The sequence below is a fragment of the Malania oleifera genome, chromosome 11 (genome assembly GCF_029873635.1).
Source record: "Malania oleifera isolate guangnan ecotype guangnan chromosome 11, ASM2987363v1, whole genome shotgun sequence".
NCBI classification, from domain to species: Eukaryota; Viridiplantae; Streptophyta; class Magnoliopsida; order Santalales; family Ximeniaceae; genus Malania; species Malania oleifera.
The window spans coordinates 13,580,127-13,603,077 of record NC_080427.1 but is presented as its reverse complement, the minus strand read 5'-3'; the positions used below and the strand labels follow the sequence as shown (position 1 = coordinate 13,603,077).

At 34.8% G+C, this 22,951-nt stretch overlaps 1 protein-coding gene across 11 annotated transcripts in view; it reads right to left on the bottom strand.

The window, feature by feature from the left end:
- Positions 1-17,481, bottom strand: part of LOC131167273 (phosphatidylinositol 4-phosphate 5-kinase 9) — a 44,654-nt gene extending 27,173 nt beyond the window's left edge. For 2 of the 11 annotated variants that reach the window (XM_058126005.1, XM_058126010.1), the window contains exons 1-2: positions 17,263-17,481; positions 2,529-3,865 (exon numbers count right to left, since the gene is read on the bottom strand). In XM_058126005.1, the coding sequence (XP_057981988.1) occupies positions 2,529-3,802 (1,274 nt within the window). In that variant the 5' untranslated portion in view covers positions 3,803-3,865; positions 17,263-17,481. Of the gene's footprint in view, positions 1-2,528; positions 3,866-8,997; positions 9,106-15,543; positions 15,653-16,307; positions 16,814-17,262 lie in introns of those variants that run through there. The other 9 variants (XM_058126011.1, XM_058126013.1, XM_058126003.1 and 6 more) reach the window with 7 other exon arrangements.
- Positions 17,482-22,951: the final 5,470 nt, after the last annotated feature.

The window sequence follows — 22,951 nt, the reverse complement described above, 5'->3', positions numbered from 1 at the left end:
AAAGCACTTTGCAGTTCAGGCTATTTAGTTTTTTTTTTTTTTAAGGTTCAAAAATGTTGAAGGAAAAACCTGCTATGTGCTAAGCTAGCTAGCTAGCTACATTCCTGAATTTTTTTTTAAAAAATTTCTTGAACTTACTACCAAGTTTTAAGGATTTTTTTATTGGGAATTGTCATAAAATGCCAAATATATAAATTTTAATTTATTTTACACTGTAAGCAGAAACTTACGATCCAAGATCTGATCCTAAGATCCATTCTTGCAGACCCTCCCAACGATCCTATGTAGGATCCCGATTCTAACAATCTTGTTTTCAAAAAAAAAATTAAAATCAGGTTTTATGGTTTTTGTAACCACAATACTTTAATATCTAGAATTTTTTTTTGAATCAAATTATTTATTTATACATTATTTTTTAATTAAAATTCGAACAAAATCTCCTTATAAATTAAAAGTATAATTAAAAAATATATCCATAAAACTTTTAAAAATTTTATAAGATCACAAAATTCATTTAGAAAATGTATTTTTTTACTATTTTTCAATTGTCATGTACAATAAAACTGCTCTTGTAGCACTAAAAATTGAGTTTGAAATAACTATAATAAAATAATCTACTTTAAAATTTCCATTTTTATTATCATTTATTTTAATTTGTTTTCTTTTTTAAGTTTTTATTATTTAAATCTTTTTTTTTTATTTGGTTCAAGGACAACAATGAACATTTATTGAAAATCAAGTTCATAATTGGTTTCAGTTTTAAAATAATTAACAAAATAGGTTGTTAGTTTTCAGTTTTCAGTTTATTTGATTTTTAGTTTTCACTGCTAGTTTTCATTTTTAAAATTTTTAACTGTGATACCAAACAGCCCCTTAATTTTTTTGTGATTTTCAATCAAAGAAATATATTACACAAAGTGTGGTGATCATATTACTAGGGATACAATCACTTTGGAATGAGTAACCGCTATATAAGAAAGCAACAATAATCATTCCGGCAACAAATTCCCCTCGTGCAAGGGTGAGGAAGCAAATATTTTACACATCCCTCAGCCATCACCTACTCCCATTACCAATTGATGCAAGGATCGTGGAAGTTGATCCAAGTGGTGAGGGACACTCAAAACAACATGCTATGAAGTATCCCTAGATTTTGTTGTGCTAGGTGGGCAGCCCCACCTCAGTCTTACGGGCTCGCTTTTCTGTCATGCTGGGGTGAAATACTCAACTAATTCATAATTAGTCCAAATATTTTATTTGTGTGCATATATATAATAAATACATGCATGCATACGTACATAATATACATCACACCATGTGTAGTGATCATATTACTAGGGATCCAATCACCCGGGTAGAGTCACCGATATCTAAGAAAACAGCAATAATCCCATTTGGCTAACAAATGCCCCCATAAAGTAAGTAGTATGGGGGTGGGGAAGGAAATATTTCACACACCCCTCAAATCACCCCCCTACTCCAAGTACCAGTTGATGCGGGAATGTGGAAGTTGAGTTTTGGTGGGCGCGCCTCAGTCTTGTGGGATCATTTTTCTGTCATGCTGGGGTGAAATACTCAACTGAATCATAATCAATCCAAATTTTTTAGTTGTATATATAATAAATACATATAATATATATATATATATATATATATATATTTGTTCAGATCAAGCTGTTTATTTTTAACTGCCTAGCATGGCCCAAGTCTAAGTCATGCTGGGTTGGGCAGTCCCACCTTCGGCTTATGGGCTCACTTTTCTCTCCAGATCCACCCAATCTTGGGCTGAGACAGCCCAACCCGGCAACCCATGTTGTGGTCTAGCTGACTCTGCAATTTGATTCTTTACCTGTTGACCCATTTATAGTCTTGGTGGGTCTACTATTAGATTCTCAGGGATGCTATTTGTCTTCCTAATTCTATTTTCTTCATTAAATTGGTTGCCAGATAATATATCACCAACATATTTCTCCAGAACTTTTGAGGGGGAGGGAACAGAACAACAATTTTGAGTACCATCCTACCATGATGTTAAAAATCATTTCAATGATGGAAATCATTAGCTTGTGACATGACTGTCTCAAACTTCACTTGAAGGGAATATTTTATTCTGAATACAGCCCTACCTGTTTCTTATCTGGATATTCCCAAAACTCTAGTTACCATAGTTCAACCCATGATGAAGGATAAAACTTGGTATACCAACACTTAATTGGTTAAGAACTAAGCTTTTTTAGGCACAGCAATGTATTAAAATTTCCTAATGCGCTAATTTAATCCTTTAAGACCCTAATCCAACTGAGTTATAATCCTTAATTGGTTAGGATTTAAGCCTTTTTAGGCAGAGTTAGTTCTGAGTTCTAACTTTCTTTGTTTTTCACATCCAAAATTAATCAAATACAATAATATTGGCATAATTTTGCGATCTAATATGCAACCAATAAAAACAATAAAAAGATCTAATAAATGGTGAAAGTGGATCAGATCTAAGTTGGGTTAACTAATAAGAGACAGAAATGTGTGTATACCTGATTCCAAGCTGCAAATTTAGCATTAGATCATAGCTCCTGTGACCTTTGATGATAGTTTCACCTGGCCTCTTTAACTCCTTTGCACGTTTCTTTTGTCGCTTTTTTCCTCGTTTTGATGGTGGTGAAAAACTGTTATCTAACACAAGTTCACTGATTAAAACACCTTGCATGTATTCCCGTTCTAGGATTGGAACATTTATGTCAACCTCTTTCTCGCTACCGTCTACTAGAGACTCAGATAAACCCAATGATGTATCCTGTCCAATTGCTTTTTCAATAGATACCTCAAGACTCCAGCGTCTTTCCAAAGAAACATTTCTGCTGCGAGACTGTTCCAAATTTAACAGGTTTCCCTTGGAGAGTTTATCAGATGAACCACGGCGAGATCCCTGGGTCCTGCTAAGCTTGACACTCCCCATATCCACTGAAGAAGCATGATGAATATTTGAATCATAGACCTGCTTTCTTACGTCTGGCAACAGTCCTCGTTTCCTCAAAGCATTGAGGTATAGTTCTTGCACAGCTGGAAGCCTGCTGCCTTTTGGGTAAAATGCTCCTTTTCCGTCCTTCAAACCCCGTGTCCAGGTTCCAACATAGCAGCCACCATCATTCCATGTATATACTCCAAAGCCATGCATCATGCCATTAAACCAACTTCCTTCAAATGAGTCCCCATTTTTCCAACTAAGAGTTCCTTTTCTAGACATTTTCCCTCCTTTCATGTTACCCAAATAAACATTTCCATTAGCCCATGTATACTTACCAGGCCCTTCTGGAGTTCCCTGGATCCAAGAGCCTTCAAAGATATCTCCATTTGCATAAACTTGATGTCCCAGACCATGCTTGAGATTCAAGCGCCATCGTCCCTTGTAGATCTTGTTACCAGAACCAATCAATGTACCTGTTCCATGCATATAACCTCCTGAAAATTCACCGTTATAAACAACCTCAGATGGCCATTTCATTTTGCCATTTCCATGCCTCATCCCACGTCTCCACTCACCTTCATAGATGCAACCATCTGACCAGACATACTTCCCTGAACCTTCAGGTATGTTGCCAAGCAATGAACCAGAATAAGATTCCCCATTAGGAAGCAAGAGCTCTGCAACTCTGAAGCCAGCGGTTTCAGATGTATGAACAGATTCTCCATTTGTTAATATGGACGGATGGCCCTGGTTTTTAAAGGAAATGGGATCAAGTGATTTTGTTCTCTCTGCATAGGAAAGTGCCCCTTCCACCTTATCAGCAAGGGCCACAGCGCCAGACATGCATAATTCCTTAGGGATTACAACTCCTTACAAGATTGCAAGTATCTGAAATGTTCTCTTGAGCTGTAAGACAGTATAGGATGCCATATAAGCATAAACATACTAAATTGAATTCAGAATGGTACCCAAGAAGGCCCTCATTCTTTGATCTTATTGGAAATAAAAAAAAAAAAAAAAAGCAGGGTAGGGGGGTGGAGGAGGGGGGCAAGTAATAGAAAAATAATAATTAGAATTTACTCCTTAAGGAAATAAAATTAATGAGAATCCCACAGTTTTCAAATAATAAATAATAATAGTGCAACCTGTAATAGCATATATGCATTCACAAATCACAAGTCCCATATTCTTCACACTAGACTTCCATTAAAATTCTAGCTAATAAGACTGAGAATGACTATGCTCAGAACTACTTTCTCAAGAACATAACCAATAAAAATGACATGAACAAAGGGAAGGACTATTAGCTGGAGGGGGGGAGCCTTTTTCATGTTCCACGAAATATAGTAGCTTAGAGTCACATTAAAGCATGCATGCACATGTGCACGCGCACACTCACACTCTATATTCCAACGAGAAGATGCAGAGCAAAAGGATCTAGTCTATTACATGCAGCAGCAGCAACAACAACAAGCCTTAAGTCCCACTAGGTGGGGTCAGCTACATGAATACTTTCCAGCCAAGTCACTCGATCCAGAGCGTTTTCCTCTATTAGATTAAGGGCTATTAAATCCTCCCTCACTATCTCATTCCAAGTTATTTGAGGCCTACCCCTACCCCTTTTCACACTAGAAATAATAACTAACTCACTCCTCCTTACAGGTGCTTTAATATGTCTGCATTTCAAATGCCCAAAGTTCCAAACCATCTAAGCCGCCCCTATCTTATCTTGTTTTCAACTGGTGTTATACCTAAATTACTTTATCTTTCAATGTTAAACCATTCATCCCTATTAATATACGCATCTCAACAACTTTCATTTTTTGTACATGTTGTTTCTTAGTTGCCCAACATTCTAAACCATAAAGCATAGCTGGCCTTATAGCCATCTTATAAAACTTTCATATTAATTTTAAGGGTATTCTATAATTACACAACAAACCTGACACACCCCTCCATTTTAACCAACCTATCTTGATTCTATGTACTACATCTTCTTCAATTTCCCCTTTAGCTTGCATAATAGATCCAAGATATCTAAATCTATCAATGCTATTAATCTCTTGATTATCCAGTTTAATCTTCTCTATTACTACTCCTTATATTACTGAAATTACATTTCATATATTTTGTCTTATTTCTTATTCTAAACCCTTTAGACTCTAATATATCATCTGCAAACAACATACACCAAGAGATCTCATTTTGGATATTCCTAGTTAGTTCATCAATTACTAGAGTAAAAAGATAAGGAAGTAGAACCTTGATATACACCTATTGTAATTGGAAACTCTCTAGAATTGCCTCCTATAGTCCTAACGGTAGTCACTACTCTATCATACATATCCTTAATGATCTCCGTATATCTACTGCAAACTCCCTTTTTTCTAATACCCACCACAGAACTTCCCTAGGTACTCCATCATAAGCTTTCTCTAGGTCAATAAAAACCATATGCAAGTTCTTCTTCTTTTTCCTAAACTTTTCCATTAAACTTCTTAAAGATAAATAGTTTCTATTGTTGATCTTCCAAGCATAAAACCAAATTAATTTTCTGAAATCTTCATTTCTAATCTTATTCTATGTTCAATTACCCTTTCCCATAATTTCATCGTATGACTTATAATTTTAGTTCCACAATAGTTATTATAGTTTTGAATATCCCTTTTCTTGGTTTTTATAATAGTGTTGAATAGATTAGTTAACCAAATTGTTCCTTTATTCCCTGAACATTTCCAAACCTCAATGGTATTTTATCTAGTCCTATAGATTTCCCACTCTTCATCTTTTTTAATGTCATCTTAACTTCAAGGACTTTAATTTTGCGAATAAACCTCCTATTTTTAGTCTTCTCCTCATTTGTCACTTCCAAGTTCAATTTTTCATTTTGATTTTCATTAAACAACTTATCAAAGTATTTCTGCCACCTCTCTTTTATGTTTTCTTATCTAATTAAGACATTTTCATTTTCGTCCTTTATACATTTTGCATCACCTAAATCTTTACATTTTCTTTCTCTAGCTCTCGCAAGTTTATAAATGTATTCTTCTCCGTCTTTTGTATTTAGTTTAGTATATAAAGTATCATATGATCTATGTTTAGCTTCATTGATAGTCCTTTTTGTATTTTTTCTCACTTCTTTATATTTTTCATTATTTTTTATATTTCTACAATTTTTCCACAATTTATATCAATTTCATTATGTCTAGACGCTTTTTGGACTTCTTGATCCTACCACCAACTTTATTTACTACCCGAGTATCATCCTTTGGACTCACCTAAAACCTCTTGCTATCCTCACGATAGAATTTGTCATTTTATTCCAAACAGTCTTTGTATCAACCTTATCCCCTACTGTCCAATCACACTCTTTGCTCATTTTATTTTTAAATGTTACTATATTATGTCCCTTCAAGTTCCACCATCTAGTCCCTCTTGTATTGATTTATATTACTCCTCTTCCATTTATATAAATAAATAAATATATATATATATATATATATATATATATCTAGTACTAAGACTTTATGTTGTGTAGCCAAACTTTCACTTGGAATAACTTTACAATTCTTACAAGATACACAATCCCCGTTCTTAGTTAAGAAGAAATCTATTTGGCTTTTATTATACCCACTCTTGAAAGTTATTAAGTGTTCTTCTTTTTTTATAAAGCAAGTATTCAATATAACCAAATCGTAAGATATAACAAAATCTAAGATTGTATCACTGGCCTCATTTTTTTATCTCCATATCCATGGCCCCCATGTATCCTCTCATATCCTATATTATCCTTGCCAACATGACCATTCAAATCATCTCCTATGAATGTCTTTTTAGACATTGGTATCCCTTGTAAAATACTATCCATATCTTCCCAAAATTGTCTTTTCAAATTTTCTGCTAAGCCTATTTGGGGAGCATATGCACTAATGACATTCATTATCTCCCGATCTAAAGATATATTGATTTTAATGATCATATCCCCTATTCTTTTAACATCTACTACATTATCTTTTATGTCTTTATCTACAATAATCACCCCATTTTTATGTTTCTCTTTATTAGTGTACCAAAGTTTAAATACTGATTTTTCAATTTCTCTAGCTTTCTCTCCTACCCATTTCGTCTCTTGAAGGCAAATTAAGTTAATTTTTCTTCTAAACATTATTTTCACTATTTCCATACTTTTTCCTGTAAGAGTCCCTATATTTGAAGTTGCTAATTTTATCTTAGTTTCTCGAGCTAACTTATTAACCCTCTCCCTTTTATAGTGACCCAGTCTATTCCCTTAATCTAGGTGAATTTGGTAAGAATCATGATAATAAGATCTGACAAAATTTTACGCTGGTTATTAGCTACCTAACACAACCCTACTCCTTTATCCGAGCTTGGGACCGATTGTGTGTACCAAGAATTTGTGTTACACAAGCAAAGTACACAACTGTGTTTTGTTTTTTTCGCTAAGTTATTTCACATAGACAATTTTCTAAGTCACACCCTACAACTAATAGAAACCAAACACAATATAATGCATTAAAAATTTTTAAAGCATACAATTTGGGTTTAATCCAAGCAAGACTAAAATTTAAAACCATGCAATTGTAATTTTGAAAAATTTTGTATTTTCTAAAACTTGCAAATGAAAAACACAAAAATGCATATACTCAACCTACAAATCATAAAAACAAAATCTCCAGTACTAACCAATTATTCGAAGAATTATTAATAATGGTAATAAGAAAAGAAATAACAAGAGAGGAGAAGATCTAACCAATGACTAAAACTAAAAAGGTAGTGATAAGCTTGAAAAATATTACCGTAAGTACCCTTTGATGCAGGGAATTTGATGCTGCTAACGAAAAATCAGTCAAAGAATATTTAAGCAACGAGGGATTGCAAGAATTCTTCAAATCTAAATTCAAGATTCAAATCCAAGAATATTGAAGAAACAAGATTCCTCAACTCATGCAATCTTTATTCTTTCTTCATGATTTTGAGGCTCAAGAAACAATAGTCCTTGGATTTGTTTGGGTCTTTGGGAGAAAAGAAAGGAAAGAAAGGAAGTTCAAAGATGGAATCTATTTGGTTGGTTAGAAAACAAAAACCAAAAGGAGAGAACAAAATAAAGTAAAATGAGAGAGAAAAAAAAAACCTTCAAAAGTAGAAGTAAAAGAAAGAAAAGAAAAGACATTTGCATTTGATCATTTGCAAAGACATGCACTGCAACTTATGTAGTCAAGAGGCCAATCAAACCAAAGGAGCTCACAATAAAGAACCTGCTATCTTTTAATCTGACAAGATTGCATTTGTATCTTTCACATAATTTCACACACGTAAAACATTGCGGGTTGCATGGACAATGAAATTTTTTGGTTTTACAGGAATCAACCATCACCAAGTGACGGTTCAAAGCAATTTGGTTGAAGAAAGTCCGTCATGATGTTCAAAGTGTTCTACTGCTTCTAAAAATAGAACCTTTAAATAGGATAATTTCGAGGTTTATTAATTGAAGTCTCTAATGCAAGGCATATAAGCAAATGGTTGTTTATGTGAACCCTCCACAATTGTGTTTGCACTTTAACTGATCAAGACACAGCAAATTAGCATCTGTATTTAAAATCAAAATCTCCAAGCAAGATGACAAAAGCAGCATGTGACAGCCAATCTGATTGAATATTAAGGTTCAATATGCTGATGATACCATTTTCTTCATAGCTGATGAAAGGAATTATTTCATAATATTCTAACCATTTTTCGAAATTTTTTAGAGGGTTTCCAGCCTAAGATGAGCAAAAGTGGTTTGCACCATTAATTTTTTTTTTATCAGAAAAATAAATTATATTAACAGCAGAACCAGAAAGTACAATGTAAGGAGAACAAGATGTCCTCCCAAGAAGAGAGTGAAATACAGCCAAAAATTACAGAAGTAGTTACAAAAACCACTGCACTGCCAATCCCTATAAGATTGGGCAATAGAAAACCGCCTACAAAATCTGAAAGAATGGACCCACGTAAAGGCTAAAAGGACAGCTCTATACCACAACAAAACTGGAGAAGATATGCGATCTTTGAAGGTTCTTGCATTTCTTCCAACCCATAACGTCCACAAAATAGGAAACACAGCAATGAGCCAAAGCACTCCCTTCCTGCTCTAACCAAAAACCAGTATGTCAAATGTCAACTCATGAGCAAAAAACTCACCCACTGCCCGACGAGGCAACCAGGCTTCACCAAAGCAAGAAAAAAAGGCACTCAAGAGGCGTCTAGAAACCTTACAATGAAGGAAAAGATGAGCATTTGTTTCATGGGACTCACAAAACATTGCACACATATCAGGCATAAGAGTCATGTAAGGCCTTCTGACCTGAAGAAAATCATGCATGTTAATCCCTTTCAAAGTCAATATCCAGATAAAGTTTCGGATCTAGAATGGGACTCTAGCCTTCCAAAAAACATGGCTCCAAGGGTACAAGTTAGGCGTGGGAGATTTGAGAAGCGGGAAAAAAAAAAAAAAAGGATTTGGTAGAAAAAAGTCCTGATTAATCATTTTCCCATTCTCTCTCGTCATCCCTCCTAGATGGAACAATGATTCAATGTGTTAAGTGGTCAATTTGGCAACCTCTCTCCAATGATTTTGCAGCCATTTATTTGAGTTCACCAAACCCAAGTTTACCTCTTTAACAACATGCATTGTTCTTTCAGTGGCCTTTGACTTACTTAGGTGTCCTTTTTGGTGGCAATCCTATGGCATTGTTCTCTTATGGTCGGGGTATGAGTTTGACTCGGGCTTGTCTTTCTTCCATTCCTCTCTAATTTTTGTCCTTACGTAGGATTTCGTCTGGAGTGGTTTGCAAGTTAGAGAAGGTTATGAGGGATTTCTTTGTTCAGATCTGGGTGGCAAGACTGTTCATAGGATGAATGGTCAGGATCTGAGTGATTTGGCATACAAAAGTATTGCTCTGGTGAGCAACTGACTGCACATTTCCTGTGGAAATTAAATCCCTCAGGCATGAGGTGATCAAAAGCAAATTCAGTCTGCAAGAGAATGGGTGGGATGTTAATAGTAATATAGAGTTACGCATGTGAGTCCTAGGCACTTCATTTGGCAGGTATCTTCACTTAATAGCAGGTGGGTGATGGATCTCAAATCCATCTTTTGCAACATATGTGGGTAGGGAATAATTTGTTCTCCATCTTTTTCCCCCACTTATATAGTTTTTCTTTGTTACATAATGCTCTCATGTCTTCTTTCATGGTGACAGAAAGAAATTTTGTTTACTGGAATTTTCACTTTTAAAGAAATCACAATGAATATGACGCTGTTGATCTTTCCTACGGTTTAGTACTTCAGTTTATTTGATACTTTTCTCTATCTTTTCCCCTTGCCTCTATGGCCTTTCTTTGTTAAATAAAGCTGCCATATCTTCTTTGATGGTGACAGAAGGAAATTTTGTTGGAATTTTCACTTTTGAAGAAATATTAATGACTATTAGGCTGTTGATCTTTCCTGCAGTTCAGTACTTCAGTTTGTTTGATACTTTTCATCCCTTGACTCAGGGAGGATTCTAGAGTATAAAGTGTGTACAACAACAACAACAACAAAACCAAGCCTTAGTCCCACTAAGTGGGGTCGGCTATATGAATCCTTTTCCGTCAATTTATGCGATCATGGATCATTTCTTTTGATAGATTCAAGGATATTAAATCCTTACTTACTATCTCCTCCCAAGTTATTTTAGATCTACCCCTACCCCTTCTACTGCCCCCCACAGTAATTAAGTCACTCTTCCTCACAGGTGCACTATAAGACCTACGTTGCAAATGTCCATACCATCTGAGTTGTCCCTCCCTTATCTTATCTTCTATAGGAGCTACACCTAACTTACCACAAATATGTTCATTCCTTAATTTATATTTCAATGTTATACAACTCATCCATCTAAGCATTCTCATCTCAGCAACTTTTACTTTTTGGATATTATGTTTCTTCGTCGCCCAACATTCCGATCCATATAGCATAGCTGGTCTTATAGCTGTCCTATAAAACTTCTCTTTCAATTTTAAGGGTATTCTACGATCACATAGCACACTTGAAGCACTTCTCCATTTTAACCATCCTGCTTTAACTCTATGCATTACATCATCTTCAATTTCTCCTTCAGTTTGCATAACAGATGCAAGGTATCGAAATCTACAAGTGTTATTTATTTCTTTATCATCAAGTTTAACTTTGTCTCCAATATTCCTCCTATCATTACTAAAATTACATTTCATATATTCTGTTTTATTTCTACTTATCCTAAAGTCTCTAGATTCCAAAGCTTTTCTCCATAATTCTAACTCAGCCTCTACTCCGTCCCTAATTTCGTCAATTAATACAATATCATCTGCAAACAACATACACCATAGAACCTCCTTTTGAATACTCTTAGTCAATTGGTTCATCACTAAAGCAAAAAGATAGGGACTCAAAGCCGATCCTTGATGTACACCTATGACAATTGGAATTGGAAATTCTCTAGTTTCTCCATCTATAGTCCTTACACTAGTCATTACTCCATCATACATATCCTTAATGACATCGGTATACCTACAACATACACCCTTTTTTTTCTAAAACCCACCATAGAACTTTCCTAGGTATCCTATCATATGCTTTCTCAAGGTCAATAAATATCATATGTAAGTCCATCTTCTTTTCCCTAAAATTTTCCATTAATCTTCTTAAAAGATAAATAGCTTCTGTGGTAGATCTCCCAGGCATAAAACCAAATTGATTTTCTGAGATGTTTGTTTCTAACCTTAATCTTTGTTCAACTACCCTTTCCTATAGTTTCATCATACGACTCATAAGTTTAATTCCACGATAGTTATTACAATTTTGAATATCTCCTTTAATTTTGTATATAGGTATTAAAGTGTTTTTCCTCCATTCATCTGGCATTTTCCTAGTTTTTATAATTGTATTAAATAAATTAGTTAATCATATAATTCCGTTATCACCCAAGCATTTCCAAACTTCAATTGGGGTGTTATCTGGTCCCATAGCTTTCCCATTTTTCATCTTTTTTAGTGCAAACTTAACTTCGTTAACTCTAATTTTGCGAATAAATCTTATCTTTTTAGTTTTTTTCTCATTTGACAATTTTAAGTTTAAGCCTTCTATTTGGTTTTCGTTAAACAACTTACTAAAGTAACTTCGCCATCTTTCTTTAATATCTTCATCCTTAACCAAGACAATATCATCCTCACTTTTTATACATTTTATATTTCCTAAGTCCTTACTCTTCCTTTCTCTAACTTTAGCAAGTGTAAATATATCTCTTTCCCCTTCTTTTGTACCTAATCTATCATACAAACTATTAAATGATCTATATTTAGCTTCACTAACGGCACTTTTTGCATCTTTTCTTGCCTCGTTATATTTTTCAAAAGTTATCTCTATTTCTACATTTTTGCCACGTTTTATACCAAATTCTTTTTGTCTTTATGATTTTTTGTACATTTTATCCCACCACCAACTCTCTTTGCTATTCAAGAATCTTCCCCTTGATTCACCTAAAATCTATTTTGCTATCTTTTTAATAGAGCTAGCTAATCTATTCCAAAGAGTATTTGTATCTATCCCATCCTCTAAGGTCCAATCCCCATCTTTGATTATTTTATCTTCAAATTTTATTATATTTTCTCCTTTTAGGTCCTACCAACTAGTTCTCCTACACTGGTTTATTTTATCTTTTTTCTTCCATTTTTTAATACATATATCTAACACTAAGACTCTATGTTGTGTGGTTAGGCTTTCACCTGGAATAACTTTATAATTCTTGCATGATAAACGATCTACCCTCCTAATTAAAAAAAAATCTATTTGACTTCTATTTTATCCACTTTTAAAGGTTATTAAGTGTTCTTCTCTTTTCTTAAAGCAAGTATTCATTATACTAAAATCATATGAGATAGCAAAGTCTAAGATCATCTCCCCAGACTCATTTTTGTCTCCATATCCATATCCTCTATGTATCCTCTCATAATTTTTATTCTCTCTTCCAACGTGTCCATTCAGATCTCCTCCTATAAATATTTTCTCAGTCCATATCTTCCCAAAATTGTCTCTTAAGATTTTCTACTAAGCCAACTTGAAGAGCATAAGCACTAATGATATTTATTATCTCTTGTCCTAATACCATCTTGATTTTTATAATTCTATCCCTTACTCTAGTTACATCCACAACGCTATCTTTTAAGTTTTTGTCTATAATAATGAATACTCCATTCTTATGTTTTTCTTTTCCAGTGTACCAAAGTTTAAATCCTAATTTATCGATTTCTTTAGCTTTCTCCCCCACCCACTTAGTTTCTTGAAGGCAAATTATATTAATTCTTATTCTAATCATTGTATCCACAATTTCCATACTTTTACCCGTAAGTGTCCCTATATTCCAAGTTGCTAATCTAATCCTAATTTCCTGAACTAACGTCCTTACCTGCCCACGTCCAGAATGATGCAAGAACCCTCGCATATTTGACACCGTACCCAGGCGCCAACACGGTGCATCGCTTCAGGGTGACGACCTAGCCCACCTTCGCCCACTTTTCACTACACCCGGGTGTTTCAAGTGCAACGCATCGCTCGTAAGGAACACCCCAACAAATATTTGGTAAGGATTCATATCATAGTGATCTGACAAATTTTACGCTGGCATCAGCTACCTAACGCAACCCTCCTCCTTAACCCGGGCTTGGGACCGGCTGTGTGTGAAAAAATTAGGACATTAAGTGCATCACAAGCGGAGTTCTAGAGTATAAAGTCTACACCTTAAACAGTTCTAGGACTTCTCCAGAAAGTCTTTTCTCTCTCCTATAACTCATTCTCCCATGTCTTTTCCTCTTGCTAATTGTATTTGAAGTGCTAAGGTTTCTTCTAAGGTCAAGGCATTTATGTAGTAGAGTCTTGGGCCTTAAAAGAGCTCATGCCAACAAGCAATTATTCAGTTTGCTTATATTTTCAATGACACTCTTTGATTTCATTGCTACCTTGGGAAAGAATGGGGTTCATTGCATCTCTTTGGGCTACTCTTGTGGGTGTTTCAAGGGGATTTGTCTTTTGAGTTGCGAAACCAGATGAGCATCTCTCTCTCTCTCTCTCTCTCTCTCTCTCTCTATTTGCCCTTGCATCTCATGATTTGTAAATCTAAATGAAGGAATCACAAAATGCATCCAAAGTTTCATAAGGCAGTTAAGACTGTTGCAACCCTATGCAAATTACTATAGAATGAAAAATCTTTCAGGCTAGAATCAATATTAGAAGAGAAGATATGTTCAAACATAAGATAAAAATTAAGGAAAGGGGCGTCACATATGTTTGAATAAATTTCCAAGATCTTAGAAGACCTGCCTCATAAAAGTCGGTTCACAATTAGAAAATATTTGAATTACCAAACAATCGGTCACATATGTATGTATAAGTTGATGGTGCAACCCACATATGAACAGAGACACAGCACACATGAATGCATGCACACAAACACAAGCTGACTCTCACTTCATGGCATGGGATTTTCTGTGGGTGCTAGAGAGTTCGAGAAAAATGAAAGGTGTGACAATGAGGAAATTGGGAGGTTGAGGGGAATTACCGGGAGGAAGTAATTTTGTAGTAAATTATATTATTAACTTTTTTCTTAAGTTGTTTAATCATTAAAGCTTACGTGAATTAAAAAGGGTAATATCTAAATCCTTTGTCAAAAAAAAGGACAGTTGAGAACCGTAGAAGGATTCCTTTATTAGTAGAAGGTGTGTGTGTGTGTATGCATGCACATGAGAGAGAGACAAAGAGAGAGGCACACACAATAAAATTGTTTAGAAGGTTCATCACTTTTTCAATTCTAAGCTCAAAGACTTGATGTTCAATTCAAACAAAAAAATTGGTGATTATCTGAGGATTCTATTCAATAGCAGTTCAATGACTGTCAACTCATTAAGAAGAGGAATTAGTTGTTGTCATAGTAGATTATTAGTGGTAGTAATTGCGAACTAGAAGTAGTTTCTAGTATTATCAAATCTGAAGGCTTTTTATCCATTAGCTTCTATGAGGACACAACAATGATGACAAAAGAGAAGAATAAAAGAGAGGAGGAAGAGAAATAACACTTGTAACTCAACTGAAAAGGAAGAACAAAAAGCCATTCTAATTCAGAGAGTAGGTCTTTTAATCAGCAAAGAGAAGTTTGTAGATTTCTCCTTTATTTGTAACCCTCCTTGGTTTTGCACAGCCTCATATCCCATTAACTTATTATTTTTTGTTTCAAAAACAAAAAACAGATACGTGCCCAGCCAAAACCACCCTTTACAGAAGGTGCATTTTCAACCAAAAAAAAGGGCAGATGAATGTTTGAAAAAGAGCATTGCCAAACCTCTGAAAGTTTTCAAAAAAATTTGATTATTAGTTAGATAATAAATATCTACTTGCAAGATGTTAATTAACTTCACTTCTTCGGTCCTGTTATAATTTAAAAACTGAAATTATGTTTTATCACTTTTGGAGCAGCTTTGAGTATTGCATAATTGGTTTGTCAGAATTAACTTACACTTCCACTGACTGCTTGTCAACTTCATCAAATCTTACTTCTTTGCAGTTTGCAACCTCAAAATTCCAATTATGCTAGACAACATCTAATCATCCAGCAATCCTTAAGCCTGTGAATTTATGAACCAAGTAAATATAAGACTTATATCCACTAGCCCATACAACCTAGGACTAATTTTATTCCAAGCTATTGAACATGACCAATCCCCAAAATTATCATTCCTATTCACCATCAACATCCTTCAGCCAACTTAATGACAGGGTAAAAAAAAAAAAACTTAATGACATTATCAGTTGATACAGTCAAGAGCACTATTTCCAATCCAGCAACCACAAATTACATCATCAAGAATTCTCAGCAGAGAAAATAAACAGAAAAAGATTTCTGCCAGCTTACAAATCCACAATGGAGTATAACAAAGTAACACACCCATGTGCACTTTATGCCCTTCTTTTTGTGTGTATGTCTTACCGATTGTGAGTGAATTCACATGATAAATGTTAGATCTGAAACTGAAAAGTAAGAAAGCTAGGAAAAGAAATTGAAGAATAGTAGGAAAGGAAAGATGTAATTGAATTCAAACAATAAGAGAAGGAAAAAAGAACCATCTTTTTATTGAATATTCAAGCAAGACAAGTCAGCTGAAACCATGGAAAGCTCTAGCATTAAAAGATATATACATAAAAATGCTTACGTATGGTTCTTAAATCCAACCATTCTATATATATATTTGGTGAAAGGTGCCCATAACTATGAATACCTACATAATTACTGGACCGAGAGCAATTAATACTGGGCACAATCTTCACTTCCACACAGGAATTAAGTTAGAGAAAATTCAAAAGTAATAAGAGCTCAAAACTCCGTTCTTCAAGCACAAATATAATAACCTGTTCGGTTGACAATAAACTGAAGGAAGATTAAACGACAATATTTGAAACAACGATTTTTCCATCGTCTTTTCTTTGCTAAAAATTAAGGGGACAACAATACAATCTTCAACCCACAGTATAGGGGCTCACCAAACTCGTTAGTCAGAAACGAGAAGGGTGTGCTTGACTCTATTGATTTTGGTTCTCTTCAAAGTTTCTCAAAAAAAAAAAAAAAATTCACCTCAACCAAACCTTCCACATTTATAAGCTTTGACTAAGTTGAAGTTTTTTATATTTTACTTTTCAGACTGAGAAAAAAAAAGAAGGATTTAACTTCCATTTTCTCCTTCCTCTCGGCTCTCAGCGCCACCAGCACCAAGCAGAGGTCAAGAAAATTCATTGACACCTATAAATATTTATATATATATATATATATGTATATATATGTTTGCATATATACTTTTGACAAGTGTTCGATTACTTTTCTTGCTTCTGATCCCAAAACCAGCACAAATTTCAGCTAGCTGCAACCCGCTACAAAATGCACGGCCGCAAAAACATAGATAGCCAAAAGAAAATCCAAAACAAAGAAAACAAAATCACGAAAACATTAACTTTGAAAGAAAAAAAATGATAACAGTTGCTTTCAAAAAAAAAAAAACACAGAACAGTTTTTATTTTTTGACAAAAAAAAAATGGTAAACAAACATCACAAAATGGAAACCATTCAACAGCTAAAATCTCAAGTTTTTCTCTAACCAGATTAGAATTCGAAGATGAAGAAGATAACAGAGAGAGAGAGAGAGAGAGAGAGAGAGAGAGAGAGAGAGAGAGAGAGAGAGAGAACCTGGAATGAGGTAGAAGAGAGGACGAGAAGAAGCGGCAGAAGGCAGTAGTTGAGTTGAGGTAGCAGAAGGTGGAAGACGGTGGGCATGCTTTTGAAGTTCGGTTTAGTTGGCTTTTTCGGATCGAATGACCCACAGCTACGCTCTCACTCTCAGCCAGACACAAACCCACCCCGAAACCCCCAAAATTTAAATAAAATCGTAAATAAAAATGCCACAGTGAGTCGCCGCTGCATGGTCATTGGTCATCTCTACGGAGGGACGTATTGTTGAAAGTACATTTTTGCCCATGCCTGGGTGCCCACCACGCTCGAATTGTCGAGGGTAATTTGATCACTTACGCATGCACCCAAAAAATCAAATCGACAGATCGCCAACCCCAACGGTAAAAATATTTTCCAGTATTAGAAAATAATATGACACGTTATGAATAATTAAATTTAATAATGCGTCCGTTACTATCTAAAATTTTATTCCCCAATAATATGACACGTTGCTATAACCGACAAGGGCCAAAAAAAAATGAGACCAGGGATCTCAAGTTCTCACCTAGGACAAGCCCATTGCAGCAGCCAGTGGATTGATCTTGAATCCTGATCATGTCGTTGGGCCCTCCCATTCAAAAGCGGGATCTAGGGGCACTCCTCCTTTTCAACTTCTCTGTATGGTTCACCACTCTTATTCCATTTTGAACGCTTGCGGGTCTCCTGTGCCTTTACCCTTTTTAAATTCTATCGAAAGGGACGAAGCAAATATTAGACATGCATAGATATATATATATAATATCATGTGTTGAGGTACTTCTCACTTTCTCCAGCATCTTCTTTTATGTATAGTTGATAGGAACTAATATTTTAGAGGGAGAAATGTAGAGATATCATTAAGTAATCCAATGGTTTAATGGTGGTGATAAGTCATTGATTACCAACTTTGTGTTTGCTTTTAGGTTTCAAAGGATATTATTAAAAATCATGCCGCCCAATTGTAACTTTTTTGATCGTTATCTAAAAAAAATAATAGTTTAATCACATTCGCTTGATTCTATGGCTCCAATAAATATAAAATTCATTTCCTCTCAAATTTTTTTACATACCTACTGTCCGAAACTAGTGTAATGCACAGGCTAAATATCAAGATGGTTCAACAAAATTAATTTTCTAGCATGTAAAAAGATTGCAAATTACTATTAACTTTTTGGGCATGTAACTGTTAGGAAATTTTAATTTCCTATTGTGGGCTCACATATTTAAGAATAATTATTTTACTGGACTATTTTAACATCTATTGGGTATGAGCTTTGTAATGTGTAGAAACTCAATACTGAGTTAATTTAGGACTGATGGGCTTCTAAAATTAACCTAGTATATAAAGAAAACATAATAAGGTTTTGGTCCCCAAATCAAATCAGAAACAGTTGGTACGTTCTTCCCCCCCCCCCCCCCCCGCATTTAAAGTGAAGAACACAAGTGAGACGCTTAGGGATTTGACTGTGCAAAATCAAAATTCTCTGCTAAAGGCTGTTGGACAATCAAATCAGATGCATCTATGGATCCAGGTATTTATTCCGCATCTAGTATGCATTCAGGTATTTATTCCGCGTTTAGTTTTCTTAATTGAATAACATGATGATCTTGAGTTATTAGATTTCATGGATTAAAGATATTCCCAACAAGTAGTATTAGAGCCTAATCATGTTGTTGATTAAGAAACTGTACATGATTTGATCTAGGAATGATATTGATTGTATTAAAACCCTAGATCTAGATTTTGTATGATAAAGTTTAAAAAAAAAATCTAGATTGGAAATGTTGTGGATCAATTGTTCATAAAATCAATTTTGGCGGTGTGCGTGATTAATATTTTTGGTTAAATTTTGTGTTGTCGCCTGCGATGATTATGGACCTATGGCACTATTTGTACTAGGCACATTTGGATTTACACGCAAACGTGCGGACTTGTGTGTTGTTGTACTGTAATTAGTTTGAAAAAAAAAAAGAATTCTCGAATTTTTATACTAGGAGAGTCCTGAAGTTATACGAAATGCTTTAAGATGGTGGGATTTGTTGTAGTGTTATGATTTGATTTTCGATGGGACCGCGGCACTAATACTAAAGAAAGTCTGTTGTAAAATGAATCTCACACATATCAAAGCTGCTTCGTTAATATAACCATAATATATTTTTTGGAAAATGACTTTTGATATGTGGTGGGGATGGAATCAAACAAAACAAAACACTAAAAAAAAAAAAATTACAAAGAAGTTGAAGTCAAATGTAACAATTTCATGGGTAATCTTAAATGTTAGGATCAGCATGTTTGAGGTACTTTTGCTGCTTGTAAGGGCATAAAGTGCATTGACATAAGTTTTAGAAAGCAAAAATATTATTTCTAAAATGTTGATAAATTATCCATGGTCTGTCATATAAAAAAAAAAAATTTCTCTTTCTAAGGTAATTTATGTATGTCTAGTGTTTCATTATAAGTATATTGAAGTAATAAGTTGTCAAAGTAACCTCTATTATGTAGATGCATTTACACTAAAACATTAGGGACGTATATGTGTTGTTTGTGCGAATAATGATCGGCCCAAATGAAGGTCATTGCTAAGCCAAACAACTTGCATACTTGCGTTGATAAATATGTTACAATTGTTAGGTTGTCCATGTGAATAATAAGTCGGTCTAAAGAAAAGCTTGTTGTTTGATAGGACTTATTGTAAGTCTTTGATCACTACATGAAGGATACCACTAACAAGTTAATATTTCTATCCAAAGATAGAATATTAATGTTGTACTAGGTATCTTCAGATGGGGCCCACTTTTATTTGTTAATATACCTATCATGCATAAACGGAACTAATTTAGAAATATAATATGACTTGTATATTATGACTAAGCATGTTGTTTGATTTTTTGTTCTGCATTCAGTTACTACATCTGCTACTACAATTTTTTCCAACATAAATTCCATTCTGGTGCTTAACAACTCCAACTTTAAGAAATGGAAGGAGAACGTCATAATTGTTCTAAGCTGTATGGATTTGGATCTTGCACTATAGACAGAACGGCCTCCCTCCCTTATGGATACAAGTACCTCAGATATGAAGAAGGACTTGGATAGGTGGGAGTGTTCTAATCGCATGAGCCTAATGATCATGAAATGCTCTGTTCCAGAAGCATTCAGGGGCGCAATGTCCGATGAGGATAATTGTAACACCCGAAAGTTTTGCTATATTTTTTTTCCACATAATAGTAATAATAATAACTCTGATACCATAAAACATAAAATAAATCAACCAGGACCCCAAAGGAAACCGAGGATATACATGTCTATACGTACATGACAACTATGCAATAGAAACCATGATTTATTCAACCTTATATACAACACCAGAGTTTTACTATAAACAAAAATACACATATACATCCCAAAAAAGACCATAAATATCTTAGGGTCATACCCCCAAGAACCCATCCTGATTTCAACCCAACTACTTACCCTTCAATCAGGGTAGCATTAGCAGCCTCCTCTATCTCGAAGCTTGTTGGGGTAAGACACCTCTGAGTAAGAGAGATAGACTAATATTACTGTGTGGCAACACGAGTATTATTGTGTTATAAACATATACTGTTTGTGATAAACTACATCTGATAAGTAAGGAAAATCTGTAAATAATTCAACTGCATTTGACGAGTCAAGTAAAACTGTTTTATATAAATCTGAATAAATCATAAATCAACATAACATACTATATCATACTAAATTTATGTATACATATAAATCATCTTTTATATCTGTATATTACTGAAATTATACCCTAGATGGATAACTGTATATCATGAATTAACCCCGCATGATTCGAATTGTGCGGCCCATGGGCTGGACTTAACTCTAGTTGGCCTATCAGGCTAAGTCAAACATGACATAACCACGCACGATTGCCCACCCAACCTGGTCTGCCCATCTTGGTCTACCCATCCTACTCTCCGCAACAATTCTCAGGTCGGCACACGGTGGGTATCCTACTCTCCACAACACTTTTGGGCTAATCGACCTCCAACCCAACACTTTATGAATAGTATGGTTGCACTGTCGGCTAATCACCAACCTTGTTCGCCCATCCTACTCTCCGTAACACTTCTCGGGTTGGCACACAGGGATTACACTATCTGATCTAGCTAGCTAGCTATGGTACTATTCTTTGTAATCTGTTCTGATCGATTAAGGATCTGATACTATATAATACTATATGTTGACCTCATAGGTCACACCCAATTTTGATAATGACAAATACTTGTTGTATTTGATGGCTACCTGAGGATATGTGCAGGTATACAATTGGCAAATCAAAATGATGGCACAAGAAGTAAAGGTTGAAGACCCTGAAGACTTCTGAAGACTTTATTTGTATTGTATTTCAATTCATTATTTAATATAGGTCTGTAATAGTAAATAGGATCTAGGTTGTAATAATTAAATGCATCACATGCATGATATGATAGGTAAGCTCAAACGAAAAAGACCTAGAATAACCCTAGGACACTCATACATGCATAAACATAATGTTTTTATATGGTTAGGGTGATTGTATAAGGAAATAGAACTGAAATGCATTAAAAATGTATTTTCGGTTGACCGTACCTTCACAATGAAAATCTGTCGGTCGAGCGAACCGATCACCAGGTCAACAGTTTGACCATAGCACGATCGATCAAACCATGCCCAGTTCAAGTTACCCAGTCAACCGAACACTTTCCAGGTCAACAGTTTGACTATACGATCGATCGCACCAAATGACTAAGCCAACCACCTAGTCGACCGAGTCCCCACGTGGGTTTGGCCAACCATCACTTAGTTCAAATCTACACGGTCAACCGAACAGTGTGGAAATGGAAAATTTGCCTTGGAACCTTTTGTCTGGTCAACCGAACTTTCAGTTCAAATTTCTTCCAATCGACCGAACTTTATCACTAGGTCAACCGAACCTCAAGTCCGGTCGACCATTGCTCTTGGGTTGCCATATTATTTTTACCGCGGTTAAATTTTTAAAATAGGGTTAATTGGGTTAAAATGGTTTAAAACAATACTAATAATACCCAATGTGTCCTGGATGGTTATAATCATGGGGTAGTCTATATATACCCCCTCATTTGAAAAGATTAGGAACTGATTAGCAAACTTGATTAGTGAAAATTCTCTAAAATCCAAAATCTCTCATACTCACTTCCAAGTATCCTACACTCATACTTATCTTGCCATATTGCCAAAAATCTATTTGTAAGAGTGAATTGAGTGTTCTTACCTTAAAGGTTTGCTTTCTCCAATTTGTGATTGATTGAGATTATTTTGTTTGAGAGCAAGACCTTAAGTTTTTTTTAGGAGACTTTATCAGTCTTCCCTAAGAAAACTTCATTTGAGCTTCTAAGTGTTGCATTATTATTGCAATACCTTAAGGAGTTCTCATTCGATTCTGGTTGCTAAAAATATTTTCAAATCATTTTCAAATATTTCGTGTGTTTCATTTTGAGAAAAATTCTTGGAGAGATATTTGCTCATGTTCCAAAGATCTTTGTTGCAATATTCCTTGATTAGCATTATCTTTTGAACACAAAGATCAAACCATTTTTACAAACAAAATTTGAATATCTCTTGAGGATTATACTTTGAGAAAAATCATTTGTTGAGATATCT